The 14315-nt window shown below is 39.2% G+C and overlaps 1 protein-coding gene across 9 annotated transcripts in view; it reads right to left on the reverse strand.

The window, feature by feature from the left end:
* The window catches only part of GDPD1 (glycerophosphodiester phosphodiesterase domain containing 1), a 42384-nt gene that overhangs the window by 23957 nt on the left and 4112 nt on the right, over positions 1–14315 (reverse strand). For all 9 annotated transcript variants that reach the window (XR_010923204.1, XR_010923203.1, XR_010923205.1 and 6 more), the window contains exons 2-5: positions 10984–11026; positions 5197–5332; positions 4588–4633; positions 3780–3898 (exon numbers count right to left, since the gene is read on the reverse strand). Coding sequence is in view for 2 of the 9 variants with exons in the window: in XM_067565764.1 (XP_067421865.1) it covers positions 3780–3898; positions 4588–4633; positions 5197–5332; positions 10984–11026 (344 nt within the window). In the remaining 7 variants the exon portion in view is untranslated. The remainder of the gene's footprint in view (positions 1–3779; positions 3899–4587; positions 4634–5196; positions 5333–10983; positions 11027–14315) is intronic.

Consider the following 14315-nt stretch of genomic DNA (forward strand, 5'->3'; position numbering starts at 1 on the left):
AGCAAAGACTGATCAGCCTGTAACCCAGGAATGAAATGCCAAGATCATGGCCAGGTGGACCTTGATTGACAACACTGACAGCCCTTGCTGCTTTAGATGTAACATAGTTCAAGATGAAAGGTACTGATAACTGGGTAGGCAGAGTGCCCTTCTGCATCGAGCAGATCAAAAATCTCTTCCACCTAGCTAGGTAAGTGGTCCTGGGGGAGGGTTTTCAACTGCCAAGGAGGACCTCTCTAACTGGCTCTGAGCAGGTTAGCACCAGAGAGTTCATCCATGGAGCTTCCATGCTGTGAGTTGGAGAGACTCGAGGTTGGGATGTTGAAGGCAGCTGTGGTCCTGGGTGTTCAGGTCTGGAACCAGAGGCAGGCTGATCAGAGCTTTCACTGACAAATTGAGGACTGTGGTGTACCAATGCTGATGTGGCCCAGGCTGGGGCTACTAGAATCATGGAGGATCCTTCCTTCCTAACCTTTAGCAGTACTTTGTGAATGAGTGGGATAGGCAGGAACATGTAGAACCGATGACCAATTCATGGGATGAGAAATACGTCTGAAATTGAGCCCAGGATGTGATTCCAAGGACCAGAATTGCAGGCACTTCCTGTTGAGCTTTGTTACAAACAAGTCTATATAGAGAACTCCCCAACCTTGGAAGATGCTGTTCATGACATCCAGCTAATACACCACTCATGGCTGGAGAAAGGCCTGCTGAAATGGTCCGCTAACTCATTCTGAAAGCCCAAAGGTAAAATGCCTTGAGGTGTATCAAATGGGCTATGCACAAGTCCCACAGTCTGAGGACTTCCTGGCACATGAGAGAGGAGCGTGTTCCACCCTGTTTATGTAGAATGTTGCTGTTGTCTTCTCCGTCATGACGGATACACGTTTGCCCTCTAGTTGGGCTTGAAAGGTCTGGCAGGCCAAATGTACTGCTCTCCCTTTTCTTATGTGGATGTGAAGTGAGAGCTCTGTTTGGGACCAGAGACCTTGGTTCCTGAGCACTCCTAGATGAGCTCCCCAGCCCATTGCTGAGGCATCCGTGTCTAGAGACAACAAGGGGCAAGATGTAGAAAAAGGGACTGCTGTGCGGACTGATTGCAAATTGAGCCACAAATGAAGGGTTTCAATCACAGAGGGAGGAAGTGAGACGACCCTGTCTAGTTGGTCTTGAGTTGGATGATACATTGAAGCTAGCCACACCTGGAGTGGCCTGAGATGTAGTCTTGCAGACTGAACAACATATGTGCATGCTGCCGTGTGCCCCAACAGCTTCAGGCAATTTCAAGCTGTGGTGGTGGGGTAATGTTTTACGTCCTCTATGATGGAATGTATGGTCTGGAAATGAGACTCTGGAAGGAATGCCCTGGCCTGGCCCAAGTCCAACACTGCCCCTATAAATTCTATCCTCTGAGTGGGTGAGAGAATCAACTTCTGCATGTTGACCAGGAGACCCAGCTTGTCGAAGGTTGATTTTATCAAGCCTACATCTGCCCCCACCAGCGCCTTGGTGCATCCCTTGACTAGTAAATTGGCAAGGTAAAGGTAGACGTGCACCTTCCACTTCCTCGGGAACACGGCAATGACTGCCATGCACTTGGTAAACATGCAAAGGGGCTGCAGACAGGCCAAATGTTAGGTCTGTGAACTGGTAGTGGTCTGGTTGACTATGAATTGGAGAAATCTTCTGTGACTCGAGATGATAGACATGTGGAAGTATACATCCTTTAAGTCGAGGGTGACAAACCAATCCCCCGGATTCAAGAAGGAAACAATCGAGGCCAAAGAGACCTGGCAGAATCTCAGCTTCTTCATGAACCTGCTGAGATTTTGCAGGTCCAAGATGGGTCTGAGACCGCCTTTGGCTTTCAGGATTAAGAAGTAGCGGGAGCAAAACCCCTTAGTTCCTGAGGAACCTCTTCCACCACTCCTAATTTTACGAGTGTCTGCACCTCTTAGATTAGATTAGATTAGAAGTTGCTTGTGAGAAGGGTCCCTGAAGAAGGATGGGGAGGGTGGGAAGGAGGGAGGCAACTGAAGGGAGTATTCCACTTCCACCATGTGTGGACCCAACTCATGTCAGATCGCAGGGTGCTACGCATGGTGGAAGTGGAATACTCCCTTCAATTGCCTCCCTTTTTAGAGATAGCCGGTGGAAAAAAAGGTAGGGGTGACGGATCCAAGTTTTGAATTGGGCGCCCTTTGGTGCACCCTCAAAAGTTCTATTTGGAACCGGAGGACTGCCTTGCAGGTCCAGGTCCTTGACTGGAAGAAGGTTGAGGGGGCCTTCTCCTGTAGTTTCTGCCCTGCTGTCAGTTGTAGTCCAGCCTTTGTTGGGACTGATAAAACCAAGGCAGGGGTTGTAGCTTCAAGTGCTTCCTTTGTAGTGCTGCAGTATGAATCACTCCTGGGCATAGACTTTTTGCAGGCCCTGCACAGTGTAAAGCCAGGGGATTTAGGCTTGCCGCAGTCACAGGAAAGGGGATTAAGGGGAGGGGGGTAACCCCGATAAATGGGGTCCTAACTACTCTATTTATACTAATCTATAGACAACCCTAATTTCTTGACTATTTGCAGGTAACGGTTTGAAAGTCGACTGGGGAAGGGTTTGCCGAAGCAAGAGAAGACTGATGTTCCAGAGACTGTCACGGGCAGCAAGAAGGAACTGAAGAGGCAGGAGTCAGCACCCACACATGGCACCATGAGGGCGCGACGCTAGGGGGCACCAGAGCCGACCCAACAAATACGACTAGGGAAAACCTTCTGGCCACTGTGCACATGGCACGCACACACCTACTTGAATCGATACGAACAAGCACTCAAAGAAGAGCCTCGCATTTATTCATTGATATCACCCATTCGGGATATGTTTATTCAAAATCACATGCAGAATTATTCATCTTGAATTCAATGTACTACAAATTATAGCAAAGAGTTCCTTCAGAAAAAAAAACAGTTCTTCATACTCTCTCCCACCACTGTAACACAACCACTTCCAGGACAGGATGGAGCTGATGTTCATCACAGCATTTCAGGACAAGAGATGAAAAATACTGAGACATGGTGGGTATTTGCAGCTATAAATAGAGCTCCTTAGGGGAACCTGCACTCTGGTCACTTAGGACATGCAAGGGTGCGCACTGGGTGCAGTTTGAGTAGGAGGGAGTTAGGTGGTCTGATTAGGTTTGGAAGGTTAGTGGGGATCACTTGCACCTGTAGGGAGTCTGATGAGTTAATGAAGAAATGAGCTCAAGAGCTGGATAGCTCAGAGAAGAAAGTAAGCAGCATAAAAGGCTGAGCCAGAGAGCAGGAGGGAGGCAACTTCTATCTGCTGCTACATTGTGTTGTACCTGGAGCATAAGACGAGAAATAATAGTAATAAAGACACTTGGTGAAGGTACCCTGGTGGGGTGTGCGCGCTGCTTAAACACCAAGATGGCTTACCAGCCAGTCATATCATGGGTTTCTCTCTTCTGTGAAGTGCTATGTTATCGTTACCTAAATAGCATATAGTACCACAGTATCTAGGTGCCAGTGTCCACAAATGTCAGGACCTCCGTTCTGCATGTCATTTGAAAAATGCCTCTAGCAACATAGTATCCCCTTCCTACTGCTGTGCTGAGGCACAGGTTAAGTTCTGACTCAGGGGAACACCACCTTCTACTGAATCACCAGTTCTGTTTCCTACCCAAGTACATATTGCGCAACAGTCACATCTTATTAGATTCAATTGCAACTCAAGGTGGTATAGCTTTGGGCAGCAAGTACTGCGTTGTGCACCTTTTTAATCAGCATGTTGTTGTTCACTTTGATGTCAATATTGACTGGAGTATTTGGAAATGCCTCAAACACCTCCTTCAGCAGTGGAATGCGATTGTCTTCACCCTCACACTGGCATTCTGGGAAAGCAAATGGAGTTATGTCACTGCTGTGATTAGTATCTCAGTATTTTGCAGACAAAAGCAAAACTATAAGAGCACTCAACATTTTGATTGAGGGCCAGAGTGTGGTTTGAATGACACATTCTATCAAAGGGTTCTATGAATTGGCTGTCAATTAGCAGAACTCCAACACACAGAATTCAGTAGAACTTAGAACATTAATGATCATCATCAATATTTCAATGCCTGCCCTGTAAAATCCTAAACTAATGGTCATGGCGAATGTACCCTCAATTTACAACAACTCCAACCTGCTAAATTTAATGGTTCAAGATAAGGTCATGAGTTTGAAAGAGAAAACCTTCCAATTTTTTTTTCTCATATCAGGGATCATAAGTCAACAAAGTAAATCACAGGGGAATTGGAAAGTGGATGTACCTACTGCATACAGGTAACTGTACAGGAAAATATCACATGCCAAGTAGACATCTTCAATCAAATCACTATCCAGTGATGTGGAAAATATCAATCTGTCCTTAGTAATCAAAAGAGCTTTAAAAATGTTTTTTAATCAAGACACATGATTAAAACAATCTTCCATTCCATTCACCAAAATAAGAACTATGCTATTGTTAATGTGTGGAAAACATTGTAAATGATGTCACAATTTAAAATGATAGGTTTACCTACAAGGAAACAAAGATTACCTTTCTGAAATGAGACATCCAATTTTAAGAGATATGGTGGGAGTTCCTTAAAAACAAAAATTGAACATTAGCATAAATACATAAATATAATTGTTTTCCTTGAAGCAGATGGAGCATAACAAATTTCAAGCCATACACCATATAAACATTAATTATCTTGAAAAAATAAAATTAACATTTTGTATGTATTTATAAGGGCTCCTTGCCTTTGTATCTGGTATAAAAATGACTTTGCAAGTTTTTTGCACAATGACACAAAGCAGAGGAAATATTTTTAGAGCTACCCTAATAGCGAGTGAATAAACCAAGGAATAATTTTGAAATTTTTATTTAAGACTTTGGTAATTCTATTAAAATGTTAGTGAAAAATGACAGTTCTGCAAGATATGTATTTTAATGTTTTTTTAAAAAATTGCTCAATACTTAGATATTACTACAATAGGTATTCTACAAATACAAGACATGCACTTTGGAAACCACAAGTGCAGTGTCCTTTTCTTCCCTTCCTTTCCTCAGCCTAGTGTCTTAAGAAAAGCAACATACATCTGTTGCTTATTTTTTAACCATTAGATTTTTTTCGATTTTTTTTGTTTGTTTTCTTGAACTTACCGAGTACTTGAGGTCAGATATACTGACGTCAACTCCAGTCGATCTCTTCAGGTTCTCATCATGCGATACCACTACTTGTTCATCTTTTGTCAGGTGACAGTCTAGCTCCAACATATCTGTCCCCACATTAACTGCACTGCAGCAAGCCAGAAAGCAGTCTTTAACCACATGTTTTTGAACCATACTTTTAGGAATGTACAAATAATTTATAAACAAACTTTTAACCAATGAACTCGGGCCGGGTGAAACCAGACGACTTGAAATTATTTTTATATTTCACACACACACACACACACACACACACACACACACACACACAATTTGGAGCTGAGGCATAGCCAAGTTATATAACTTGCACAAGACCAGTGTCCAAATCAGTGTCAAAGCTGGGATTGGAACTTGGAAGCTCCTTATTCTCTGGCCTCTGTGCAGATCATGTATTTTTTCTCCTTGTGCTGTCTAAGCCTCAATACACCATATCTTGTTAATCTCTCTCAACCCAGAGGGACCACACCTTTAAGGGTGACGGTATTTCATTCTCCATGGTCATTGTTTAATAATTTTGGCATCTGACACTTTCTAGCCTCAGCATATTTACCATTGGTAAAATTAAAAATTTACTCTCTTTAATGAGAATTACTTGAACTATACAGGATTTTCTTTTAAATTAAAGATTTTTTTTTAAAGTGTTAATTTTTTTCTTTAAATGACAAATGACAAAAAAGACAGCTAAAGAAATATTGAACACAGCCGTACTGTGATTTATTTATTTATTTTTTAAATAAAAGAATGTCTGATTTAAGTTAGCAGGGAATGGATGGCCCAGGGAATTAGCAAAGAGACATGCAGCCTTATACCTTTTGGATACTGGCCCAAATGCATCTCCCGTTAGTACGGAACAAAAGCAGTTACCATCTGATGACTCCCAGATGAGAGATCACCAAATTCCACAATCAAATTACTAATGGACAGGAGCCCATATTACAGAAGCCAATTTTATAATTGGTACATTTGATAGTCTCAGCTGAGAGGTAAAAGACTAAATGAGTCCAGGAGATTAAATTCCCTCTGTATTCATATAGTGGTTACCTCCAGGAAAAGGTTGATATACATTTTGCATGTGGAAGGAAAGTTGGAAGAATGGAGAAGCTCTGATGAGCACTGAATTAAAAAAAATGAAGTTAATTGAACTTGATACATCTGTTTATGTTTACAGTTTTTTCAAACTTAAATTGAACAAATCCAGAATTAGATTTGAGAGACTAATTTCTACATTTAAAATCAATTAGAGTAGATGGGCAGGAGTAATTTGCAATATATTATTAAAGTTTATAAATTAAGCCTCTGAAACCAGTTTGTAAAAAGGGTTAATCATTAACTTTTAAAGCTGTAAATATCACTCACCTGGAAGATATGATCTCATTTTACCAGCATCAACAAGTAGTCAAATGTTAAATTGTGACAAGTACACACATTATGTAATGCCTCTTCAAGGATTTAAAAAGACTAGGGATTTGGACACAGTTAGGATTCTAATCTGTTTGTTTCTTGCTTTGTGAGTAAGACTGAAAAGGAAGGGGTACTGCTTGGCACGTTACATATACACGCAAACATTACTTTATTGACCTCATTTATTTTTCTTTATTAAGTAAGCATTCAAACCTCCAATCTAAGCATTCTCCACCTCATAGACTTTAAAGTCAGAAGGGACCATTATGATCATCTAGTCTGCACAACACAGGGCACAGAACCTCACCCACCCAACTCCCGTAATAGACCCCAACCTATGACTGAGTTACTGAAGTCCTCAAAATCATGGTTTAAAGACTTCAAAGTACAGAGAATCCACCAGCAAGTGACCCGTGCCCTATGCTGCAGAGGAAGGTGAAAAACCCGCAGGGCCTCTGCTAATCTGCCCCCGGGGGAATTCCTTCCCAACCCCAAATATGGCGATCAGCTAAACTGAGTATGTGGACAAGACTCACCAGCCAGACACCAGGAAAAGAATTCTCTGTAGTAACTCAGAACCCAACCCATCTAACATCCCTTCACAGGCCATTTGGTATACTTGCTGCTTGTGGTCAAATAATTAAACACAAAATCACTAACAAGAATCCAGGTTTTCAGAATGGTGCAGAGGACTTTGCCAGTCCTCTTCCATTCTTCTGTTTAGATGATCACAACCCTAGTATCAAAACCACTCTGAACTCTCAACATGGGGAAGGTAAGTCACAGAAGAATTCTTTTTAAAAAATTGCTGAATATAAATAAATTTAAAATATTAAACTCAAAATGGGCACCAGTCTCCAATGAGAACTGTATTCTCCATGTATCAATATAAAAGACAACCAGGAGATAAAGTTACACCAGTCAGCTAAAAAATACAAGACAAAGTTTGAAAAGTCTTTTGGTTAAAACAGTAGAAGATTTTTCTTAGCTGTTTGACAAGGAATCAAACATTTACCACTATGCTTTGATTTCAGCATTTTGGGCCAGATCCAAAGTTCATTCAAGTCAATGGGAAGACTTTTCATTGACTTCGATCAGGCCTTTTATGATTTAAGCATAACAAATATATGCAACACTACAAACAAATATTGTAGTATATTGCCATAAGGCTGTTTAACATGATTTCTGATCTAGCTGTGATGATGATCAAGAACCAGGAATGTGTCAAATTAAAACCAGTCTGCTATTAGCTACCATTCAGTATCAATAATTAAGTGCAAGAAGAGAAGAAAATACAATATCAAGAATACTCTGATATTCTGCCTCTTTCAGGTGACTGATTCCCTGAAAAAAAAAAACCCAAAAAAACACCCCAGTCTCTAGCTATATTACCAAACAATGGTCAAGTTCATGAATGTCAGTCGAGTATCATATACTACCATTAAAATATCCAAACTTATTATTAAATTGCTCAAAAATACAGAACTATTGCAGAATGGAAGCAGGAGAACAACAGCTTCTATTGTCAATAACCCTTGAGTGTTTGCCAGGATGTAACTAATAGCTATTGCTAGTAGGTTTCTCTTTACACTACTTTGTGGTTTCAGCTGGAAATGGCAGCTTGTTCAACAGCACAGTCAGAACCTCTCAAATTCACATTGCCCTAAGACAAGACATTCCCCCCAACTCAAAATAGAGTATTCTGGTACTGTTGGCCAATCACTTCAGTACTTGAGTTGTCAAAGAGACTCATTTACTTCCTAATGATAAAACCCTGACCACACAAGCGTTTTCTAGTTTCAGAGATAAACTCACAATTGTGAGTTTGTCTGTTTTCTTAAAGCCCCAACTTGGTCCAGGTAGAGAACGATGTCAGAAACAGAAGGCCTACCCTAAAGGTGCATTTCCATTTGGCAATGCCTGTAGTTTTATGGACACCAGACTGACAAAGTCCTCTGTTTTATTTCCTGAAGCCCTCTGAATTCTCTAATGAGCTATCTTATATCAACAATATGGTTTTAGAAAAAGAAACTACAAACCAGTGAAGTGGCAATCTCTTGATAACTTCTTTAGCTGTCTCCTGTCAAAATCCCAGGAACATGGTGCTTAGCTGCATGTTTGTATTCTAGATGCAATTAAGACTTCTATTGTGATTCTTATAGCATCTTGCATGCCAGGTCCCAACATCATTTTTTTTTTAAATCACCCCTTGTTTAGAAATAATTTTAGACCTAAAAATCTATGGAACGGGGGTGGTTTCGTTTGCAGCATCCACAGATATGTTGGGCACTTTAAATTACAAATAAGAAAAATGTGGTCCTTAGCCTGAAGAGCTTACAATCTAACTGAAATTAACTGTGAATCTGACACACAAAGTACTACTTGACTCCTGCTATTCCTTGGGGCAGGAAGCATGACCTTCTACATCTCTGACCACTGAAGGATTTTAAATAATAAAATCAAATTATCCAGGTAAGAATTATGCAACACACATTACTGATATATAAATACACTGAAATGCAGATGAGAAAAAACATGGCAGATTTTGTCCCAGCTAGTTGTATTTAAATTAAGAAAACTATCTAAAGTTTTAACATAAATAATTAAAATGACAGATTTAACAACAATCCACTCCATAGATTTTAAGAGAAAGCTGAGAATTGATAACAACTTGCTTTGAGGAGCATGTACTAGAAGAGTTGGCAGCAGCGGGGGATGATGATGTTTAAAAAACCTACCCACTATGCTAAGCTACCATGGAGATTAGAAGCCCTGTGGCGCTTTTCAAGTGCTGTTTGGTTAGGAACATTGGCACTGTTGCATACTCTGGAAGAAAATGTACTAATTGGGATGAGGCTGTTAAATACAAATAAAGATACCAAAAAAAAAAAAAAAAAAAAAAAAAAAAAAAGACATTTCTGCCTCACCACTCTTGGATGACTGTGAGGAATTTTGGATTTGTTTTTTTCTGGAATATTGCTAAGAATTTAGCTGTAATTCACCTTTTCAAAAGTTGTAAAGAGTCTTTAGAAAAGACTTCCCAATATCAACTCAGTTTAAAAATCCACACATAAGAGACTTTCAAACAAGATGGGTATACAGCAGGTATAGAAAAACCCCCCAACATAATATGCATTTCTAATGAACTTTCCATCAATGATCTCAAAGCAGTCTGCTGATATTAATGACATAAGCCACAATACTTGTATAAAGAAGGGGTTATTATCCCCTTTTACTATGAGGAAACTCAGGTACAGCAAAAGGAGTGACTTGCACAAGGTTTCCACACCATGGAATTGAACAAAGGATCCAAGTCTCCTGAATCCCAATCCTGTGTCTTAATTAGCATATGAAGGTACACTGTAATTTGAAATAAAACTAGTGTCTTTCAAATTATATCCCACAAACAACAGTAGATAAAGATTACAGAAAGCAACTGTCTATTGATATTGTACATGAGTAAGTTAAAGGGCATAGTTACAATAAGAAAAGACTGAGGTATAGTTTAAAGATGAGTAAGAAACATTTATTTTTAAATCTTAAGTCTTAAAATAAGATCTAATTCAAAAGACAGTTCCAGGAATGTTTTCCATACAGATATGCATGCTGAACTTTACTAACTTGCTGTGTTTAATTTTTGAAGCCAAGGGAAAAAGGAACAACTGGTTTGATATTTCCTCTTTCGCCCAGACACTATCCATTTCAGTACAGAAGTCACCAGACAATGCCAGGAGTAGAATCCCCTAACCCATTTTGCTTTCCTTTTGCTCTCTGCTGTAAATTATTCCAAGATGCATCTGTGCAACACATGAACCATGCCAAAAGCTTTGAAATTTATTGAAAGAACAACAAATCTCCATATGGCAGCCCAAATGAAGTGCCAAGAATGGACACCAGGCTATTCTGATTTTCAAATACAGTGAGGTCAGGACTAACTGCCATCTTTATAACACAAGTCTCATTCAGCTAAAGACGTGGCTTTTCAAAGGCAGTATCACAAGTAGCATGCTGTATGTTTTCATAGTTCAAGCATGGAAATAGGAGGAGTCAGTTCTCCTTGAGTTCTGTTCCCAAATGCCAATGTCTTAACATATGATCATGGGCAAGTCACAACATCTATGCCTCAATTTCCCCATCTGTAAATCAGGATAATACTTACTGTGCATAAAGCATGTGGATGGCAGGTGTTATATAAATGTAAAGTGTGATTATAGAAATAAAATACATCTTGAACAACTGCTATGTGCCACATACAATTCTGTATAGACAAAATTATATATATGAGACATAAAATTATTTAATAAGACTGTTTTAGATATTTTCTCCTTTTATACTTACTGGCGAAAAGCTGCCATTGTGTTTTCCAAATTCTCTCCAGCACCTGTGAAAACATCAAGAACAAATTTTTTTTTTTTTTTTTTTTAAAAAGACATCTTTTTACTCCACCCTGAGGGAAATTATACCAGTGAACATAAATAATTCAACGGGTAAAAATGTCAGCATTGTGAGAGAATGTAGTCTGGAAGAATGAGCCAGGAATCCTGAGTTCAGTTCTAGAGGTAGGATTCCTGAATTCTAATCCTCACTGACACTGACTTCTTATATTATTTTAGGCAACTCATGTCACGTCTTTGTGCCTCTGCTTTCCAATCTGTAAAACAGGGCTAATACTTATCCCATGAAAATGTTGTAAGTCTTAGTGTTAGTAAGACCTTTTGAACATAGAACTAAAGGGCTTATTGAGTATTATATAAATCAGAGACCCCTGGACTTTCCCCAAAGGGCCATACTGGGAACTTGCCAGAGGCCCACAGATAATGGATATAAAGTAGAGCAAACTATTGAATATCCACAGTACAGAATACAGAGGTGTGGTCTACAAAGACTATTGCTCCCAAGACATAGTGCCCTGCCTTGAGCTCGTACGTCTAGATAAAAAAAAAAAAGGCCAAAAAAAGCTAGACTGAAGGCCATTATATATTTGCATATTATATATGAGCATATTATATATGATATTATATTATCATATATCATATATTATATATATCATATATTATATATTATATTATATATGATATTATATATGATATTATATATGATCTGCATATTATATATGACTGCATTTTATCTGCTCATTATATATGATCTGCAAGTCACAAACAAGGCATTTAGAAAACTACATACTTCAGACTATTTTTCAAATTGCATTATAGTGATGTCAACAGCACAGATTAAATGAACCAGACACTTAATTATCTACAATAGCACACCTACCACAAAACAAGTCTGCTTCAGACGAGAGAATTTTACTGATATCAGTCAAGAGACCTGGCTTAACTCCCACTGCTAGTACTAAGAATAATGAATCTTGTATGACTACTTGACAAATTCTGCAGATTAATTAAAACATTGCTAAACTTATTGAACATGCTATCATAAAGCCCAGCTGCAAGGTTTAAGGCTAACCTATGGCCCTTTCAAATGAGTTAAGTATGGGTTGTGGAGGAGATAATTTCAGATTCCAGGCAGGGATGGTGCAAACTGCATCCTTTAGAAACTGAGTTGAATACATCAGCATCCCAAGAGATGGCAGTCCAATAGCGTAACACCCACTAACACTACTGGAGAATTTTGTCTTGAGTACCTTCATTCATGAGAACAAGTTCCATAATACAGCAGAACAACACACAGGAGATCTATTTCAGGGACTGGGGGCCTGAGATTTTGAGAATGAAAGCTGTGAAAGAAAGAGCCAACTGACCATGAACTTGAAGCCCCCTCTCCCTAAGCACACAGCCCAGCCAATGTTCAAAATACTCCTCTTCACTACTATCGCTTCCATTAGAGACACTAAAAATGTTGCTCTAAATGTGTTCCATGTTGATACTGCATGGAAAGACAAACAGAATATAGCTTCAGAATGAGAAGTCAGAACTTATTTCTTTTTGTGAACAAGTTTCAGCAATGACTCCACAACAGAGGTTCTCAAACTGCAGTCAGCAAAACATTTGATGGTCCGCAGACCTGTTTGGTCATAGTCCTGTCTCTTCCTGTTTCAGAATACTACACTGCATTAAAAGAAGGTAAATTACCTACAGGAAAAAAATGTTCCTCTTATTACTTTTCCCTTTAACTAGTTGCTGTGGTTGCCACAGTGACATTATGTGATTGTAAACAGAAAGGAGGGTGGTCCATGTGATACACTCTGAAGAAGTGGTCCAAGCTGTGAAAAAGTTTGAGAACTCCTTGTCTACAGGATATGATAAGCCACAAGTATTTAAAAAAACTATGTCTTATCTCAACTGTATAACGTTCCATCTTCTGCAACACTGGAAATGAACTAAATTTTTAAGAGGGCCTGGTCATTTTCATGCTATTATTTGTTAGGCGCAGATAGCATGTTTAGGATTGTACAAAAGATCAGGAAGATTACATTCCTGCCCCATGCAGTTTATGATCTAAATAGACAGAAAACAGTCACAACATGCTCTAAACAACCAGAGAAAGATTATAGAACTATGACAAATTTAATTCTACCTGCCAAGAATTCATATTTGATACAAAGTTGGAATTATTAGAAAATAGAAGCCTGTATCTTTAAATTTAGGATTAAAGGCTAAACTGATAGGATACTTCCTGAATCAATTTGAGTAAAATAAACAGAAGCCTAATTAGCATCCAAAAGGATTTCTGACAAGATAGAGAGGCCTAGCAGGGGGATGGTGAAAAGGACATTAGTTTCAGCTGGGATAAGGATGGATAAACAAGATCATAGTCCATAAAATATTAAAAAACTGGAAATATATCAGAGCTACAGTATCTGGAAGCAATGTCTGCTGGGGAAGGCATCTATGCAAATATCTGCTACCCCTTGGCTGTGACAAATGGGGGGGCTTAATAAAGAATATAATACAAATTCATAATGAGGTCTACAAAGTTGTAATGGTTTAATAAAAAGTGTGATTTTATTCTGATTTAGTTAAACTCATACAACTGTGTGTGTGGAAACTCCTACCAGTTTAAACATGGCTAATGTAAGTTTAGCTTGCACCGGTAAATTTACAGGTGCAAGTTAAACTGAAATAATTTTAAACTAATGTAATACTCCAGATACAAAAATTGCATGACACCTGTTTAAGTTAACTGATGTAGCTTGTGTTTAGACAAGGCCCTCCTTACTACTCTGTAGTTAAATTCTGTGAACTAATGGGATCATTGGCTGTGGGACCCCCAGACTGACAGGTTGGAAGGCAACAAGTGTACTGTGGTTGGACTGACAAGAACATGAGAGACTGATGGCATGCTACAGATACAAGTTGATTATTTTCTGATTTCGTGTCTGTCCATCTAAATCACTTTTAATAAAGTGACTATCTGCCTTCATAGAATCATAGAGATGCAGGACTGTAAGGGACTTTATGTCATCAAGTCCAGCCCCCTGCACTGAGGCAGGATCAAGTAAACCAGACCATCCCTGACAGGTTTGCCCAACTTATTCTTAAAAACCTTCAGGGATGGAGTTTCCAAAACCTTTCTCAGAAGCCTACTCCCAAGTGTAACAAACCTTATAGTTAGAAACTTTCTCCCAATACCTAACTGAAATCTCCCTTGTTGAAGATAAAACTCATTTTGTTTTGTCCTACCTTCAGTGGACCTGGAGAACAATTGAT

The sequence above is a fragment of the Emydura macquarii genome, unplaced genomic scaffold (assembly GCF_026122565.2).
Source record: "Emydura macquarii macquarii isolate MOO-44397 ecotype Brisbane River unplaced genomic scaffold, CSIRO-AGI_Emac_v2 contig_2699, whole genome shotgun sequence".
Taxonomy (NCBI): Eukaryota; Metazoa; Chordata; order Testudines; family Chelidae; genus Emydura; species Emydura macquarii.